Consider the following 19,276-nt stretch of genomic DNA (forward strand, 5'->3'; position numbering starts at 1 on the left):
CTGGCAGGTGGAGATGACGGAGGAGGATCGGCCAAAAACAGCATTCACCACCCCGATGGGCCTGTTTGAGTTTCGAGTGTTGCCGTTCGGACTCACTAACGCGCCCGCGACGTTCCAGCGGTTGATGGAGTTGGTGATGCGGGGCTTGCAGTGGGAACAGTGCCTGATTTACTTGGACGATGTGATAGTGTTCAGTAGATCTTTGTCTGAGCATTGGTCCAGGCTTCGAGAGGTGTTCCAGCGACTGCGAGCGGCTCATCTCAAGCTCAAGCCACGTAAGTGTTACATCGCACAACGCGAGGTGGGGTACCTCGGGCATCGCGTCAGCGAGGCAGGCGTGCACACCGATCCGGAGAAGGTACGCGCCGTAGTGGAGTGGCCACGGCCAAGGAATCTGACGGAGATCAGATCATTTTTGGGGCTCGCCACCTATTATCGTCGATTTGTAAAGGGATTCAGCGAGATTGCACGCCCCCTCACCCAACTCACCTCCCCTAAGCACCCCTATCAGTGGACGGGGGCCTGCCAGACGGCCTTCACCACTCTCAAAGACCACCTCACCCACGCCCCCACCCTCGCTTTCCCCGATTTTACCACCGATTTTATTTTGGACACCGACGCCTGCAGCAGCGGGCTGGGCGCGGTGTTGTCACAGGTACAGGATGGGACGGAACGAGTCATCGCGTACGCCAGCCGGACCTTGAGTGGGGCCGAGCTGAACTATTGCGTGACCCGCCAAGAGTTGTACGCCGTGATTTTCGCATGCAAACAGTTCCGGCCGTATTTGTACGGCAGGAGATGTCGCGTACGCACTGACCATTATGCTCTGCAGTTTCTTCTTACATTCAAGGAGCCGCGGGGGCAGATGGCCCGGTGGTTGGCGCAGTTGCAGGAGTACAACCTGCAAATCGAGTATCGGGCTGGCCGGACGCATGCAAACGCGGACGCCTTGTCGAGGCGACCCACGGTGTACGCCGAGACGAGGGCGGAGGAGGCCTGCCCGTGTTTCACGGGGGGACGCTGCCGGCAGGCAACGGACCCCCGAGAAGCCGCGGCCACTGACCCCCCCCCAGCGAGAGAGAGTGCAGTGTGCGCCACAGAGACCCTCACAGGTGGCACCGAGGATCCCGTCGACCGCCCGGCAAGCGCGGGACCCGCGGCTCGGGACCCGATCGGACGGATCCAGGAGGACGTCGGCTGCGCCTTCCCGGGCCTAAACGACGAGCAGCTGAGACAGACCCAGCAGCGAGATCCGGATCTGGCGGCGGTGGAGGCGGCACTGCGAGAGAAGAAGGATGCACTACCAGGACCCTGGAGCGGTTTGTATGCCCGGTTGTGTGTAGAAAACGGGGTGGTGAGGGAACTGGCCGACGCTGGGCAGCCGGGGTGCATCTGCGTTCCCGCCCATGTGTGACCCCAACTACTACGACTGGTACACGACCACCCGCTCGGGGGCCATGATGGGGAACGGCGCACCCGGGAGACTCTGCGTCGCCAGTATCTCTGGCCTAAATTGGCGCAAGATGTGGCCGCCTGGGTGCAGGGCTGCCAGGCCTGTCAGCAGTGTGGGCAAAAGCCGGCGAGGTACCAGGTACCCCTGAGGCCGTTCCGAGTCAGTCGGACGAATCAGTTGGTCGGAATCGACCTGCAGGGGCCCTTTCCACGATCCCACCGGGGCAACCGATATATTCTCGTAGCGGTGGAATACTTCACCCGCTACCCCGTGGCGGTGGCTATCCCGGATAAAACAGCCCTCGTAGTGGCCCGGGCCTTCGTGGAAAACTACGTACTTAAGTGCGGGATCCCCGAACGAGTCATTACCGACCAGGGTAGTGAATTCGAGGCCGAACTATTTCAGGCGCTGTGCCGAGAGTTCGGGATCCAGAAGGACCGAACCACGGCGTATCACCCCCAGGCGAACGGGATGGTAGAGAGGATGAACCAGACTCTGGCCGGGAAGCTTAAACGCATGGCGGCCGCGAATCAACAGGACTGGGACGAACACCTTCCCTATGCCCTGTTCGCCTACACCACCGCCGTTCACACCTCTACAGGACAGACTCCGTTCCTAATGATGTTTGGTCGCGAGTCTCGCCTGCCCGCAGATCTGCTGTTCGGTGTCCCTCCGCCGCAACGGGAGGAAGGGAGCCACCCCGTGGAGCACTTGCTGGAGACCCTGCGAGGGGCCAGGGGCCGAGCCTACCCGCACGGAGAGGCCGCGCACCAGCGGCAAGAGCAGGGCGCCCGACCCCGTATGGAGCCCCCCTTCTACACTGCGGGCTCCGAGGTGTGGCTGTACACTCCCCGCGTCGGTGCCGGACAGGTGGGGAAGCTGACCACCTACTGGCGAGGACCCTGGATTGTGAGACGGCAGATCTCACCATGGACGGTGCTGATTCAGGGAGGAGAGAGGGGCCGGGAGATGGTGGTCAACATCCGCCGACTGAAGCCGTGGCGAGCAGCCCCCGAGGGGGGGAGCCCCGCCGTCCAAGTACCCCGAAACCCCGGGGTCCCCCCACCCCCCGTGCCCGGGGGCCTCGCGCAGTACATGGGCCCCACGGAGCCCCGGGCTCCGAGGGGCCCCGGGCGGAGCCGGGGGCGACGAGGACGGCGACCCTTAAACCCCACCGCCTCTGAGTTTGTTCCCCAGCCCGCAGGTGCCAGAGGCCGAGGGGAGCCGTTGGAATGGAGGAGGAGACCACCGCCGGAGCCCCAGGAGACGGAGCCGCCACCCCCGAGGCCAGCCACAAGGGCCGGGCGAATCCCGCGGACCCCGCGGCGATACCTCGTGGGGGCAACCCAGGCGAGGTGTTCCAGTCAACCCGGGACGGGGACTGGCACCCCGGGGGGCTATGTGGTGCCACAATGACGGGGCCGCTCTGCCGAGCCAGGGAGCCGCCCGGCTTCCACCACTGCACTGCCCCCCATCACCCCCCCCACATAAGCACGCACCCGCACCCACGTAGGGCCTTGTGGTCGGGTCACCTACCCTGAGTTTTCACCCGAGGGCCCCCTCGGGGGGTTACCCCACGGTTTCTCAGGGCCAGGGAATTGGACAGGACCCTTCCCAGGCTAAGTAACACTGCGGCGCCGTGGGCGGATTTGAGATCGCACGACCACGGCGAGCTCAGAGAGCCCCGCAGTTAGAAACGCATACAAACACAAACACGGGTCAGCAAGGCAGATAGCTAGGATCAGGACCCGGGGCTGCTGCTTAGCAAAAAGGTCAAAAGGCCGGCGGGATCGCAAAAGGGCGGGAAATCCTAGGCTCAGGATTGGTCGAGAGACCAAGGCGGTCGGGACGGGGGCGCCTAGCTTTGATGTGGATAGTTTAAAAGAAAACGCAGGGGCAGTAGGGGACTCTCTTCTTCTGGAGTAGTGACACGGGGTCAACGACGAGGGAATCATCGGGCGAGCCGCAGGATCGTCTGCAGGACGACCTGAGCGCCGCAAGGTCACCTAGGACTACAGACGGTATCGTATTGCGCGCCTTACAACACCTCAGAGCGGAGAGTGGGATCCGTAGGAGAAGGTTAGTTCGGGGTAAGGACGAATAGGAAAGCGGTGTAGCAGAGAGCGCAGCATAGAATAGGGCTGCACGCCACTAGAGAGTGGGTTGGAAGCGCCTTGCTGGCTCGTACACACACACGGGTGGCTCGGTGGGTTAACAAGGGTTAATAAAGTCTCGAGCGTAGTAACAAAACCGTGTTGTTGGGTGTTTTTAAACGTGGTATTGGCGTGCACTGCAGTTCGCGGGTGTGGGGTCGTTGTATGCGTAAAGGCCGTGGTCTCTGTACGATGGTGCGGGTACGGAGGTGTGTGTGTTAACGCCCGGGGAGAGCACTTTTGTGTGTTGGCGTGCCTGCGCAGCCGTGTGAGAGGAGAGTCGTCCTTGCACGATACTTGTGTTGACGTGCACGCGCGAGTGCGGGAGGGGACGGGTCGTCGTGTCGGCGTGCACCCCGCTCGCGTGTGCGAAACCGCGGTGCGCAGTGAAGCTGTTGGCTTTGTGCGAGCTTGTGTGTGCTCGAGCGCGTAATCGGCTGCGCATTGTTGTACGGTTTATCTCGCGCGCACGGCGGCGGCAACTTGAGTCGTTGTGTCGGCGTGTGCCCCGCTTGCGTGTGCTCGTTACGTGTTATAAGTGTGAACGCGTGTGGTACGGTGTATGCGTAAGTTCTCGTCGTGCGAAATCGGCGTACCCCAGGTGCGCGATCGTAACGTGAGCGACCAGCGCGGCGCAGAGCGGCGCAAGAGTGAGTGCCGTGCGGAGCTGTGTGTGTGGGTGTGCGCGTACGTAATTAACCATGCCTGCTACGCGGACCCGCGGTGGAGGGGAATCCTCGGGCGACGGCTCCCACACCATGGGTGAGGAACTCAGCAGCGGTTCGCTTAGCAGTGGGGGGGCGATTGATGATGCTAGCCCGGCCGTTAGCATTATCGAGGGAGGGATTTCGGGGGCTAGCGACCCCCGCACAAACACCTCAGCCGTTGCAGATCACTGTTACAACTTAGTGGGCTCACATGACATTGACTTCTCCAAGACAGAGGTTCTCTGCAAGCCATCTGGCTATCATGAGAGATTCGTTCATGAGGCGATCCACATATACAAACACAGAGACAATTTCAATCGAAAAGATGGATTCTGGCTTAGCAATCATTGGAAGGACATAATAAACCATTTCGGATCTTAACTGATTGTGTTCACGTTTACGGTGATGTTCAGACCGCGTTCCACTCACTTGCATTGTATTCTCCGCAGGGAATGGATTCTTTGCTCCGCTGCAAGTTTTCCCCCCACGACTCACTCATTGACACGACGGTCAATGGTACAGTGTATAATAACAAATAGTATAACATTTATATGCTTAATACAATGTACAAAGTAATATATAGTATTGTAATTGTATAGTAAACATATAGCAGTGTGATACACATTAGGGTGGGTAGAATAATACATAGTGTTATTTTAAAATGTAGGTGGTTTATAGCAATACAGTATATAATTTAATGTTGGGTTTATCTATGGCAGTATATAGTACGGTGTATACTCGTGTGATGTAAGAGAATAAAGTTTAGATGGAAGCATATTATATAATTTTTACGACGTAGAATTGTAATGTATTACTTGCTGTTAGTAACTCACCTTATTGTAGAGTATAGTAAGTATACTGATGATGCTATGCAGTTTATACTTCAGTTTTTTATATAGTTTATACTTTAGTTTTCTACGTGGTTGTTTAGTAACTGCAGCTACATACTATTAACATTCCTTTCCTTTGTTAATGCTACTCCCTGCACCCTCCCTTGGTGCTGCTGATGCTGCATAATGCATGGGCATAATGTGACTTTGAACCCCCCCCCGCCCACCTCCTACGCATTTGCCATGAATATGCTAAATTCCTCTTGATATGCACATTCTTTTTGTTAAGGCGCTCTTCTTCCACCTCCAACCCAGCTTATATATAAGCTCCTAGCTTGGCAGTGTCTCATTCTTCACCTGAAGACGGCTGCTTGCGTTGTAGCTGAAACGTCGTGAGAATTATTTTATTTTAATACGTTTAATTTTATTATTTTATTACTTCCCTTCTACGTGACTTTACCGAAAGAACCAAGAAGATAATTGCAACTAGTTTCTTTAGGCGACAACCAGATTTGTGGAGAAGTCCACCTGTTTCGTTCCTTAATTAGAGGCGTAGATGTGATGACCACATTATGGGAGCCCATTTATCTTCTACTTCCTGTCCATTTTGTGTACTAAAATAGTCGTACCAACGGTAATCTCTATTGAAGTATGGTGGCCTGTATCGGCATGCATTTAAACAATGTTTAATTTGATGATTCGCTTCCAAGCAGCACTAAGTCCAGCTATCCGAGCGGTTACAATTATTTTAATTTCTCTCAATTTCCATAGCTTCTCTAATTAGTATTGGCCAGTAGTAACTAGTTTTGCACAGAACTTACTGATATTATTTATTTGCAAATTACTTTTGAGGAGGTTAAATACAATTGGAAAAATTACATTGTTATGACATTTTATATTGTTAGATGAAGTAGTCTGGTAGCCTCCAAAAGTATGGATAGAGGAAACAATGTTATGAGTGATGTTGAGAAGGAAACTGACTGCTGGTGACCGAGTGATTGGAGTGAATTGGCGAGTTCTGGATGATCGATTAATATTGGGACTTTGTATAGAACATTCTGTTTGTCATATTCCACACAGCAACATTTGAAAACTGATATATTTATGCCTCTCATAGACTATGCTGGCATCAGATTTTAAAAAAAATCAACCCTTAAAATCACTTCGGATTTGCTAAATCATAAATTTCTTTTGCCGTATGCTTTATCTTACAAACTACTCCACCCATTACAGTGATCTGTATTTTCTATGACCGGTGATCCAAATTTTTCAACAAATACAAGTAATTTCAACAAATCTAACAACGATTGGTTGTAATCAATTCACAATATCAAGTCTTTATTTACATTAATTACATTAATTAAAACATTATTACATTATTAATTATTAATCATTTTGTATCATTAACTCTGACTACGCCTGTAGCATCATGTAGATATATGTAGATATGTACATTTGTATTGATGTAGTGACATCAGGGATGTCACTGTATGGTGCCGGCCCAAGAGGGCCGTGGCATGCGATGTCCCTACATCGCAGACAGCACCGGGTTGGTTGCTGTGTGAGGCGTACACCCGGTGGGTGTAGTACCAACCCTAGCGGGGCTTGGTGAGCGCTGGGATAGCGCAGGCACCACGCAACGCGTGTAGTGCGGTCTCCCACCAGGGGGAGTGGGAGAGTATCAGCCCACGGGCAGGGTTGCCTTGGGCCATGGCACTCTGGTTGACCCCATAGACACGTGATCCGGAGTGTCCACAGAGGGGGTCCCAGGTGGGGGGGCTAGGGGGTGATCACATGTCCGGGGAGAGCTCTCGAGAGAGATTGAGAGGTAGCGAGAATGCTCGAAGGTGGGCGGGGCCAAAAGCGGAGCGGCTTCAACCCAGGGGATATAAGGTGGGTCCCTGTGAGGGACCGGGGTTCTTCATTTTACAAGCTGGAAGCTCCATGTCGACAAGCTGGAAGCTCTACGAGGCATCAACACGTGGTCGGGGACCCGGGTGAGGGTTTGACCCTTCGTAGCTGTAACTCCTACGTATAGAGTAGTTAGCTGGGTGGTCACCACCCTAGGCTGTATCTGGTGAAGGGGTAGTTACCCCTTTGTGTTAACGGGTTTATGTTACAATAAAAGTGTTGCCTCTAAAGAACAACGTCTGCGACTCAGTTGGACTCACTACAACTGATGTCGGAAGTGGCCTACATGCTAGTCTATACAGCTAGCAGTAGACTATTTCTACACGTCGCAGACCACGTACCAGGATGTTGGACAGCGAGGATGAGGACCTCGTGCCACCTACAGCTCTGGAGGGTGTGGTGGAGATGCTACCGGCGGAGCAGGGCGCCAGCCGGCCGCTCGTCGCTTCGTCATCAATGGAGGCATCCCTCCAGGAGGCGCACGGTCACCTCGCAGAGCTCCTCCATGCTGCAGCTTCGCTCCTCGCAAAGATCAATCCAGTGGTCTCACCAGTGAAGGAAGGAGCGGCAATGCTGCTTGTGGATGGCGACTCCACCGCCATTTCGCAGCAGGCGGGAAACTCGGCGGCGCAGCCTGCGCTTTCAGCCACCATTTTGTCATCGGCGTGGAGTGCGCAGTCCACCAAAACTGAAGGTGCGCCGTCAGCGCCGATGGACTTCCCAGCTCTCCAACATCGGCTTCCTTTCATTAATGAGTTTGTGGCTACCAGTGGCGACTAGGTGGCTTTTAAGCGGCGATTCCTCATGAATGCCGGAGGCGGAGGCGCTGTGGGCATTGACTACCGCCCTCGACGACAACGCCCTTGCGGCATATCTCGCCATCCTGCCACTGGAACGGTCCACCCTCACACAGGCTTTCGACCAGATGGTGTCTATTTACGAGCCTTCGGCAAATACGCGCCACAAATTCGCCACGCGACGGAAGGGGGAGAGAGTCGGCCCTCACCTTCCGTAGTGCGCTTTTGGCGCTAGCGAAAGCCATATTTCCTAAAATGGACCACGATGGAATGGACGCATTGATGATCACATCTAATTTCTTAAAGTCGCTAAGTGCATGCAAGCCCAGAAACTTCTATAACGGGACAGGGCGCTGGTGACATGTGCCGTGTCCCGCATGGAGCCAGGGCTGCCAGATGGAGGGGAGCCCCTGTCGGGATTCGCGTCAACTCGGGGTGGTGGCGACCGGGGTGACGGTGGCGCGCGACAGACGGATGCGCTGCAGCTGCCAAGATCGTCATCTCGTTCCAAAAGCGGCCGTGTCATCCGCTACAATTGCGGCCTGCCGGGGCACGTGCTATTGGACTGCCATGTACCACGATGGCGTCTTCCAGCTTCGCTGCCATCCTTCGCTTCCCTACACCCTAAGGCGAGTTGCAACGCAGTCCACACTCGACCTCTGGCCTCATCTCACCCATCTAAGCACTTCAGTTCGCGTCCTGGCTGTGCGTCGGTACGGGGGAGTCCTATGCGTAATCGTGAGGTTCATCAGCTCCGACCAGATCAGTGATCGGAGCTGGCCCATCGAGTGGTAGCGGCGGCCGCGGGTTCATCTGCCATGCTTGGGTTTATTGAGGGTGTAGAAATTAGGATGCTAGTCGACACAGGTGCATCGGCAACTATTATCTCAGAGTTAATTTACAATATTTTGCCACCCAAGTGTCAGGTTCTAGACCCTGTTGAAGTACCGTGTTTCGCCACTGACGACGGCTCATTTGGTATTATCGGTCAGATAACAGGCGAGGTGCGCATCGCTGATATTAAATTGTCTGGGCACATTCTTGACTCCATGTCCCTGGCTGTTCCATGTTTACTTGGAACCGTTTTCCTAGGTAGGATGCCTTTGAAATTCCTCATTGACTGTGGCTGTTTGGATTTGCCATGCGGCTGTCGTATGGCATTTTTGCCTTCCCCCACACGATTGTGTATGGCCAACGCTACGTTGCAGGCTCTCACACGCCGAACGGTGAGAATCCCTCCTGGCGCGCAGATGTTAGTTCTCCTCCACTTGAGGAAGCTGCTCGATTTGGGAGCTACGGAGACTGGAATTGTTTTGGGTCCTTCCAACAAGGTCAGTCGCGAACTGACTTTGGTGGCGGCTCAAACGATAGTGTCTAACGACCAGGAGTCTTTTATTCAGGTTCTTCATGCTGGCTTGGACACCACGGTCATCCAGGAGGGTATGGTGTTGACTTATGCATCATCGGCACGCCCGGAAGTGGGTGTCGTTGGGAATGTGGGTGCTGAGCCTCACACTCGACAATCCCTTGATGTGGATGAAAGTTGGATTGACAAACTGTGCGATGAAAGTGGTAACTTATCCGCGGACCAGATAGGGAAGCTGATGCTTTTACATGAGTTTTTGGATATTTTTAGCAAGGGTAAATTTTGTATTGGATGCACGTTGCTACTGAGTCACCACATTGCTACGGGCGACGCGGGCCCTATCCAACAGAATCCCTACCAGCTGAGCCCGTTGGAGAAGGAACATGTTCGGCTGGCCATTGATAAGATGTTGGCTGCAGACATCATCTCACCATCCACCAGTCCCTGGGGAGCTCTGATTGTGCTTGTGAAGAAACACAACAGTAGCTTACGATTTTGTGTCGATTTTAGAAAACTTAATAATGTCTCTGGTGCGGATGCGTATCCCTTGCCTCGCATGGATGATTAGCTGGACGCCTTGACGGGGGCACGTTTTTTCTCCAACCTGGATCTCCTATTCGGGCTCTGGAAGTTGCCGCTTGATGATGTCTCATGACCTAAGATGGCCTTCCTATGGGGCTCCATTCCGTGCCGGCCATATTCCAACGGTTAATGGAACTGGTCCTGGCGGGTCTCCAATGGGACTCTTGTTTGATATATCTCGATTATGTAATCGTCTTTAGCCGCACTTCTGACGACCATTTGCTCCGTCTGCATACTGTCTTTCTCAAAATGCTTGTGGCTAACCTTAAATTTAAACCTCAGAAATGTCACCTCCAGAAAACGGTTTGGTATCTTGGCCATATTGTTAACGAAACGGGTATTGCGACCGACCCGGAGAAGACTGCGTGCGTTCGAACTTGGCCGATTCCCACCTCAATGACTGAGGTGTGCAGTTTCATCGGCTTTGAGTCCTACTATCGCCGTTTTGTTGCCGGGTTCACATCAATTGCAAAACCACTCCACCCGTTATCGGCTAAGGGTCATAAGTTTAATTGGGGAAAGAGGAGGTGGCGTTTCGTGACATCCGCGATGGATTAATGAACGCCCCTCCCCTGCGTTTTCCGATTTTTTCATTTCTGTTCGTCCTTGATACGGACGCTAGCAATACCGGTATTGGTTCAGTGTTGTCGCAGGTTGTTTATGGGGTGGAGAGAGTTATTGCATATGACAGTAGAGTGCTGTCTCCAGCCGAACTGCGTTATTGCGTTACGTGCCGTGAATTACTAGCCATTGTGGTTTTCATGCAGCAATATCGCCCCTACTTGTACGGCAGATGATTTGAGGTGCGCTCCGATTTTGCAGCGCTCCAATATGCGCTGTGTGTGGATCAGCCGTCAGGCCAATTATCACGCTGGCTAGTGATCCTGCAGGACTTATCGTTCCATGTTATGTACCGCAAGGGTTCTCGCCATACGAACGCCGATGCCCTGTCGCGATTACCAACGACCGTAGGTTGTGCATGTTTTTCAGGTTCCGGGTGATGTAAACTGACTGATATGACCTCACCCCATCCTCTCGCGGCATCTGCTGATGCGGCGACAGGTGGGACGGGCGCCGCTCCGGCTGCACGAGACGCGGTCCTTGGTCTGGATTAGGTCTTCAGGCGGAAGACACTTCGCTACTCAAATTGCGGCATTGTATGAGGGAAGCTGATGGGGGCACTGATCGACTGGGCATCACCTCGGTGGTTCTGCAGGGCAGCTTACTAATGCATTGGGATGGGGGGCTGCGCCGTTATATCATAGTTGTCCCCACTGCCCTGCTAGGCGAGGTCATTTGGGCAGTGCACGAGCGTCTCTTGCACCTAGGCGTGCAGACGATGCTGGCTACGCTCAAATGGGATTTCTATTGGCCGGCAATGTCCGGGGATGTGGATGATTTTCTCAAAGGGTGAATGCAGTGCGCTCGGCAGAAGCCACCGTCGAAACCTTGCCGACCCCCATTGCAATCGATCCTTGTATCGCGCGTCTACGAACTTGTTGCTCTGGACATCTCCACATGTCGAATGTGTCCGACGAGCCGGGGTTGCAACCTCAGCGGAGCAATTCTGTTCCGCCCCCAAGTGCTGCACGACTGACGTCCCCTGCACGGCCGCGCATGCCGGCTTCGCAGGCTTCGAGTGTGGAGGATCCGTCGACCTGACCTACTGCTCTCCGTGAGGAGCCGGGTTTGGCGGAACATTTACATATTCCCCTCAGGACCTTCAGGGTGAGCAAGCCAACCTCCCCTGGGCGCCCGGCATCACGCACTCGCTGGGAGGGACCGGGGATATTCGTTCTTCAAGCTGGAAGCTCCACGTCTACAAGCTGGAAGCTCTACGAGGCATCAACACGTGGTCGGGGACCCGAGTGAGAATCTGACCCTTCGTAGTTGTAACTCCTACGCATAGAATAGTTAGCTGGGTGGTCACCACCCTAGGCTGTATCTGGTGAAGGGGCAGTTACCCCTTTCTGTTACTGGGTTGATGTTACAATAAAAGTGTTGCCTCTAAAGAACAACATCTGCGACTCAGTTGAATTCACTACATTTACATACTAGATTTGAAGCTTTTGTGACTGCAGGAATGACTCTTTGATTATTTTGGTAAAGTCACATAGACAAAAAATAGATTAAATAATAGAGTACGACGTTTCGATTGCAACACAAGCAGCCGTCATCAGGAAGAACTAAATTTGAGAGAGAGACAAAACGCAGACAATGAGACACAGACAGACACACAAGCAGAGAGAGAAATACACAACATAGACACACAGAGACCCAATGCCTCTGTGTCAAGGCCTTAAATAGAGAGGGGGGGGGGCAGAGAGAGAGGTGGGTCTGATGGGGCAGCTGCTGAAGCAGAGAAATTAGCATGGCAATGAATCCACCCCGAAGAGACCAAGGGAACGAAGATCGAATGGCCCTATGAGAGCCTGGTAAATTTTAGAGAGAGAAATAGTTTGAGAAACAATGTGTATCAAATCTTTTGGAAATGTAATGTAATGCAACACAGAGTCAGCTAACACACAGTTAACACATAGCCTGGTTGATTACGATCTCCAAAGATTACTAAAATTAGAAGTTAAGTGTGAATTTCGACAAACAGAGACACACATAGAGATGTGTGGAATTTCACCCCGAAGCGGGCGGGGGAAAGAAAGAGCGAATGGACCTATGACAGCTTGGTAAATTTTAGAGAGAAATAGGCCATTTGACTTTACCGAAAGAACTAAAGAGCACATTTACATACGTAACATAATTTATATAATATTCCATTATATTACAATTAGAATATGTACATACACCTCTAGTCATGATTTCTTGCTACTTTCTGCTCGCCTATGGGGGCATGTTGGTGGCAGTACGGCACCCATTGGAGTCCCACGCCTGGACTAGAGTTCCGTAATTCTAGCAATCACCTGATGTTGATGGGTGCAACTACCAGCGAAACATCGGACCAAATTGTTAAATGTAATACATTGGCATGTTTGGCCACGTGACAGTTATATTTATTTGGCTGTGTCGGGTGGAGGAGGGTATATGAAACACATTAGCATCTGTGCGTGGTGACTGATAGTGTAGTTGGGCAGCTAAATGTGACTATTACTTTCAGCTTGTGACTTAAATGTAACGTATTGCTTAAATGTTCTATCATCCGCAAATGAGTGGATTGTATTAATGTTGGAAACCTTAACATAGCCTTGCAGAAGGCCATATTTAGTGGTGGCGGTAACAGATTGGTTACCATCAACTACTGCATATATTGACATTATCTTGAATATTTACTTTGTTATTTGGTTTTGAGTGTAGACAGGTTCCTATTTTGTAAATGTTTGGTATTTTAAACAACTTACCATCTGGATAAACTGTCACGGTATAGGTTGCATAGAAGCCTCGATTATTGAAGAACAAACTAGTTCCTAGATGCACAATCAGTGAGTTACCAATACTCTTGAGTGTATATCCATTTCCAAAATACTGGTATTTGTAGGCAATATCATTTTCATAAATGGTCATAGAATCATACCACCCGATTCTGCATGTATAAAAAAAGAATAACATTAATGAGGCAACATGCAAACAACACGATATGCAACGTCATTTCAAGGGAATAAAATACGTTTAACTTAAAATTCCGTTATAAACGATGTGTATATCAATTTTCCAATTGCTGCAAATCTCTGATCATCCACGCTCCTATCATCCGCAATGCCATTAATTCAGACCCTTTCTCTGTTTGAATATGCTTTATATATAAACTATACTGTGCACAACAAAACAGAATATCAATTTAATTTCTAGATATTAAAACATTAACGTAGCAATATTTGACTAATCCCACATAGGAATGGGTTACATTGCTCCTATTGAATTATGAAGGGACCATCATATGCGCATTTCTTGGTTTGGGAATACATGTTATCGAGTATATTTTTGTTCAAGAGTATGGTTGCTTTATCATGACGACTTATTGTTAAAACATATTCATTATAAATAGACACTTTATCATTAAAACAGTTCAAGCATGCCACTTACGCCTGGTCCACGATGGTGAGTGTTATTATAGAGTCGGGTGGTCCTACTATGACCCAGTAGCCATCATACAGAGATGGGTAATCATATGGATAGTTGGGGCTGGCGATTGATCCCTTGAGTTTGGTGATTACATGTGTTATTCCGTCTGCAATGTAAATATATGTAATTCATCATTATGACCACATCACAAGGATACCTCATTGAATGTCAACAATTATCAGAAATTATCATTATTATTGCATCACTTTAATCGTTACTGTGATGATTAACGACCATTATCAAACAAAAAAAGGTCAGGGGCAGGTCATAAAATTGGGAATCAAAGACCACCACATATTGACATATATACATTTACAAATATACATCTAGATGAGTGTTTAATATTAAAAAAACGTTTAGTCTTACATTAAAGAAAAACATTGATCACTGCTTGCATGTCATTCATTAGTAAATGTAACTTACCTGTAAGCTGGGAATGGTAAGTGAAACTTGCAAGTACCAAAACTACAAAGAAAATAATCGGCTTCATTTTTGTACTTAAAAACCTGAAGTAAATCACATAAACAATGAGTATAAAGCTTGCAATTGTGGATAGCAATGTGAATTAAAAACCATTGCAAAATTAGATTCTTCGAAATACATTCATATCAGTCGGCCATCATACAGTTTCTAAATACAATTTAAGTATTGCATGGAAAACCACTCCTGTCTCCGATTCTTAAATAAAGATAGCTTACAGCCCTTTTGGCAATCCACTGCAGGATGAAGGCCTCCCCATACCGTATTGGTCAGAGACGTCGTGAAATGGAGTTGAACTTTATTTATTTTCGCCTCAATTAAAAAGTATAATAACATCACTTTCGATTCGCACGGTTGGCTACGTACGGTGCGAAAGAAGTTCAACATACATACATATCAGCTACAGATCAGAGTCTTTACGTAACCACGATTGGGCCCATTGACAATCTATAACAGACAATGAGCTGTTGAGTACATTTAATAGCATTAACACAGGTCATTATTTTCAGATTTCTGAAACAACGCTGGAGTGAGAACGTACTCGAATGAACAATATGACATGGATCTTAAATATTCGCTTCATAACAAATGTCCCAAGTTGAAAATTCCCGTCAAATTACCACAAGGCTGCAGGAATTCAGCTCCCAAACTCCTACTACAAAATGTCTCAGTGCACAAGCAGGCCTCTCAGCAATGGATCGTCAGCCTCTTTGGATATATATTGGAAACCTGAACACTAGCGTGCCGCATTGAATTGGTCATGTCTTAAACAAATATTTTTGCTTTTCAACTTCTATAATTACCATGTCAGACTCCAAACAAAGAAAATATCTCAAAATAAACATTTCAAATGAGCGGTATGTTGTTGCATGACACACAATGATTCAAAAACAATTACAAAAATAAATACCAAAGGTGATGCATTATATTTTAATTTTTATTTGTTTCAACACAGTTGCTGAGCACAGGTGAAAGGCCTACACATTAAGTATCAGATAGGTAATAGGTTAAGCATGTATTTAAAATTAGACGGTTGTAAGAGCTTAGAAAAAGAGACCATGGTTATTTTGTTTTACGTATGTGACGTTTGAGTTTTTTGGGAAAATTACTGAAGGATTATTTGTGTATGTGTAAAGACATTACTTTTCAATATAATGGCATAGTTACATTGTTGAAATTATTTTAGTTTGTAATAAATGATTCCATCAGCCTGTACAATAAATTCCATGTTAATATTTTGATTACAGTCTTCTAGAGATTGTGCTTAATATGCAGTAAATGTACATTGGAATTACTAATGATTATATTTTATTGCTTAATTGTTATTAAAATTGATTTGGAGCTGTTTAGTTATTGTTTAGTTATGTGCGAAATTTGTTATACAGTATAAGAATGTGGTAAATGCAGTTGCATCAGAACACTTTAAATTAATGATTTGTTTGAAATGTATTTTAAACCACGGGCATTGCTATTTTTGTGTATTAGATTATTTATGCTTGTCAAATATATGACTTGTGTAATAAAGCACTTCGACGACGATCTTGGATTCGTGTCTTCTTATTTATTTATTTCTCGACGGCTGGACAGCTCCGCGTTCTTTCCACATAGACACCGATCGCTCCCCGTTCTGCGGTGTAAGTTGTTGCTGTCCCGCGCGCGGCTTGCTCACGCTCCCCGCTGGCAGACGGCGCGCAAGGAAACAGCCTCTGGACCGCCACGTGGCCGCTGGCGTTCCGGAGGCGCGAGACGTGGTCCTGCTTCCAGACTCCACACACTGACCACGAGCCTCTTCCTGCTTCCCCTTATAACCCCTCTCTCACATCACCCAGCCCCGCCTATAGCCACGCCCCCTCACGAACCTTCTAGATGGTTACCCACGAGCACCCTTGAGCTCTGCCCTTAAACTTTGGCCTAATTCATCCCATGTACCTAATTGGCTAATGGCTGAAGCGGTGGAGCCTATCCCACCGATCGGCGACCATCGGTATACTCTCGTATTAAATCACCCCCCCCCCCCCGTGTAAAAGACTAGCCGTCCCGGCTAGGAACGAGGCAAAGCGCATAATGCGAGAGACACCGGGAATGATGAACAGAATAACAACAACGATAACAAGATACATAACGAACGCAAGGTAAGTAAACGTAACAATCAACAAAAGGGAACGGATTTGGTATGGGTACACGACACCGGTCCATCTCCTGCAGCAGCATGAGGCCCCGCTGGTTGAAACCCAGCAGGAGGCGGAAAAGTGGCGGAATCAGCGCTTGGCGGAATCAGCGCTTGTTGCAGCAGATGAAGGCCCAGCCGGTGCGGGGTCGTCAGCAACTGGGGCGTTCAGGGTCTGTGAGTCTGTGGGAGGCAAAACAGGCCCCTTTGGGAGTTCAACCGGCAACTGAGGTAGCATATCGGACGCATCAGACCCCGGCAGGGTACTCATTGGGGATTAAGAATCAACGCGCGGAGAAAAAAAGGGTTTCAAACGAGACGTGTGGACGTACCAACGGCGCGAACCCGCCCGGATACGTACACATTGAGGAATGCATATTTCTATCAATGCCTGTGCAGCTTGGGAGAAGTACCCACCAGCACCTGTGGGCAATGGAGCCAGGCCTGGTCGCCCACAGCCCACAGCATGTCGCGATGCGACCGATGAGCACATCGCTCGTTAAGGGCCTGGGTTTTGGACGTGGCAATTTGTGCCGCCTCCTGCGCTTCTGTGACACGGCGATCAGAGTCGCGGACGTGTTCGGGGAGGGTCTGCACGGGCTCTTTAGCGGACGCTCCCAGTTGTGTGCCAATCGGTGGCACGTTCTTCCGACCATACATGAGGAAGAACGGCGAGTATCCCGTAGAAGCATGCGGGGCCATACGGTAGGCAGAGGGCACGCTAGGAATGTGAAGATCCCAATCGGCCTGCTTCTCGCTTACAGTGTGGCAGAACATAGCAGACAAGGTACGATTCAATCGCTCAACCATCCCGTCCGTTTGCGGGTGGTAAGGCGAAGTCTGTATCTTTTTGGTGTCCAAGGCATCACACACATTACGCCGCAACTTAGACGAGAAATTTCGGCCTTGGTCCGTAAGCAACCGTTCCGGCACACCTTTGTCCATCACATAACCGTTTAAAAATGCATCCGTGATGGACGATGCTGACTGATCAGGCAAGGGCCAAGCCACCGGCCAACGTGAAAAATATTCCACCCCCACTAACAAGAATTTATTACACCTGGCGGTAGGAGGAAACGGCCCAAGAATATCGAGAGCCACCAGTTCATTAAGTCGCGTAACCTGAATCAATTTCAAGGGTGTAATATATTTCTGGTGCGGTGGTTTTCGCCGAGCGCATTCGGGGCAGGCCTGAATAGACTTGGCAACATCGTCCATCATGCCGGGCCAAAAGTAATCACTCTGCAGCGTGAGTAGGGTTTTCTGTACGCCTAGGTGCAACAATTTTTCGGCGTGCAGCACCCGAATCAACTCGTGTCGAAGCGCGACGGGAACCACCAGACGCCAACGGCCCAACAGATCGTCTCTCCATATCAATAGACCGTCCTGGAAGATTGTCTGTTGGGAGTCGTCCTTGGACGAGGCCACCCGCGAGCCGTCAGCTCAACATCGCAACGAAACCAACGAGTCATCCAACAGCTGCTCGCGTATCCACACCGAGCGCATTAGGTTCAACGCACTGTCAGCCGGCCCCGGGCTGGCATGGTACGTGGAATCCGCCACCGCGGACATGACAGGCCGAGGGGGCTGAGGTAGACGTGTGCACCGATTTGTGCCTGACGCACATGCGTAAGGGGACCCCTGCGGCAACCTGGAGAGCGCATCCGCATTACCATGGCGAGAACCTTACGGTAATATATGCCAAAGGAGAATTCCTGCAATGTCTCAAGCCATCGAGACAGCTGGCCAGACGGTTGTTCAATCTTTAAGGAATACTGCAGGGCAGAATGGTCAGTGCGTAATATACATTTTCTGCTGTAGAGGTAAGGACGATATTGGCGAACGAAATGGACGATTGCCAATAGTTCCCTGCGTGTAACACAGTAGCGAGTCTCTGCCAGAAAGAGAACACGGCTACCATACGCTACCACCCTTTCCACGCCATTTTTGCACTGGAACAAAACGGCGTCAATGCACATATCGCTGGCATCAGTGTCCAGGATAAAGGGCAACGAAAAGTCAGGATAATCGAGGGTCGGTGCAGTCGCCAACCAATCCCGAAGGATTCTGAATGCCTGCTCCTCCTCCAATCCCCATGTAAATCTCTGATTTTTCGCCGTCAGGACGTGCAGAGGCCTCGCGATGGTAGCAAAATTCGGAACGAGCCGACGGTAGTAGGACGTAAACCCAACAAAACGACGCACATCCCCCACCGAGGTGGGGGTTGGCCAGTCACGGACGCAAGAAGTTTTGTCTGGGTCCGTGGTGACGCCATCGGAGCTGACAATGTGACCTAAGTAACGCACGAAGCGTTGCAGAAGCTGACACTTCTTAGGTTTAAATTTGAGATTAGCGGAACGCATCCTGTCGAAAACAGCCTTCAATTGCTGAAGGTGCTCCTCGAACGTACGACTGAACACAATAACATTGTCTAAGTATATGAGACATGTGTCCCATGCAACCCGACCAAAACCAGCTCTATTAAGCGCTGGAACGTGGCGGGAGTGGCTTTCAATCCCATGAGAAGACAGTTAAATTGAAACAGGCCTTGAGGCATACGGAACGCCATCTTCGGCTTCGAAGAATCATCGAGGGGTAGCTGCCAAAATCCTGAAGAGAGATCGAGTGTGGAAAAGTATTTCGCTCCTGACAAGGCATCGAGGGAATAATCTATCCGTGGCAGAAAGTACGCATCTGCCATGGACACCTTATTTAGCCTTCGAAAATCAACACAAAACCGGAGGCTACCATCCTTT

The 19,276-nt window shown here is 50.2% G+C and overlaps 1 protein-coding gene across 7 annotated transcripts in view; it reads right to left on the reverse strand.

The window, feature by feature from the left end:
• The window catches only part of LOC133349890 (polycystin-1-like protein 2), an 85,588-nt gene extending 70,545 nt beyond the window's left edge, over nucleotides 1-15,043 (reverse strand). For 6 of the 7 annotated variants that reach the window (XR_009755996.1, XR_009755995.1, XR_009755994.1 and 3 more), the window contains exons 1-4: nucleotides 14,974-15,043; nucleotides 14,297-14,379; nucleotides 13,835-13,979; nucleotides 13,153-13,334 (exon numbers count right to left, since the gene is read on the reverse strand). Coding sequence is in view for 2 of the 7 variants with exons in the window: in XM_061563723.1 (XP_061419707.1) it covers nucleotides 13,153-13,334; nucleotides 13,835-13,979; nucleotides 14,297-14,363 (394 nt within the window). In the remaining 5 variants the exon portion in view is untranslated. Of the gene's footprint in view, nucleotides 1-13,152; nucleotides 13,335-13,834; nucleotides 14,154-14,296; nucleotides 14,380-14,973 lie in introns of those variants that run through there. The other variant, XM_061563724.1, reaches the window with a different exon arrangement.
• Nucleotides 15,044-19,276: the final 4,233 nt, after the last annotated feature.

This window comes from Lethenteron reissneri, chromosome 32 (genome assembly GCF_015708825.2).
Source record: "Lethenteron reissneri isolate LAM-NWPU_2019-01 chromosome 32, ASM1570882v1, whole genome shotgun sequence".
Classification (NCBI taxonomy): domain Eukaryota; kingdom Metazoa; phylum Chordata; class Hyperoartia; order Petromyzontiformes; family Petromyzontidae; genus Lethenteron; species Lethenteron reissneri.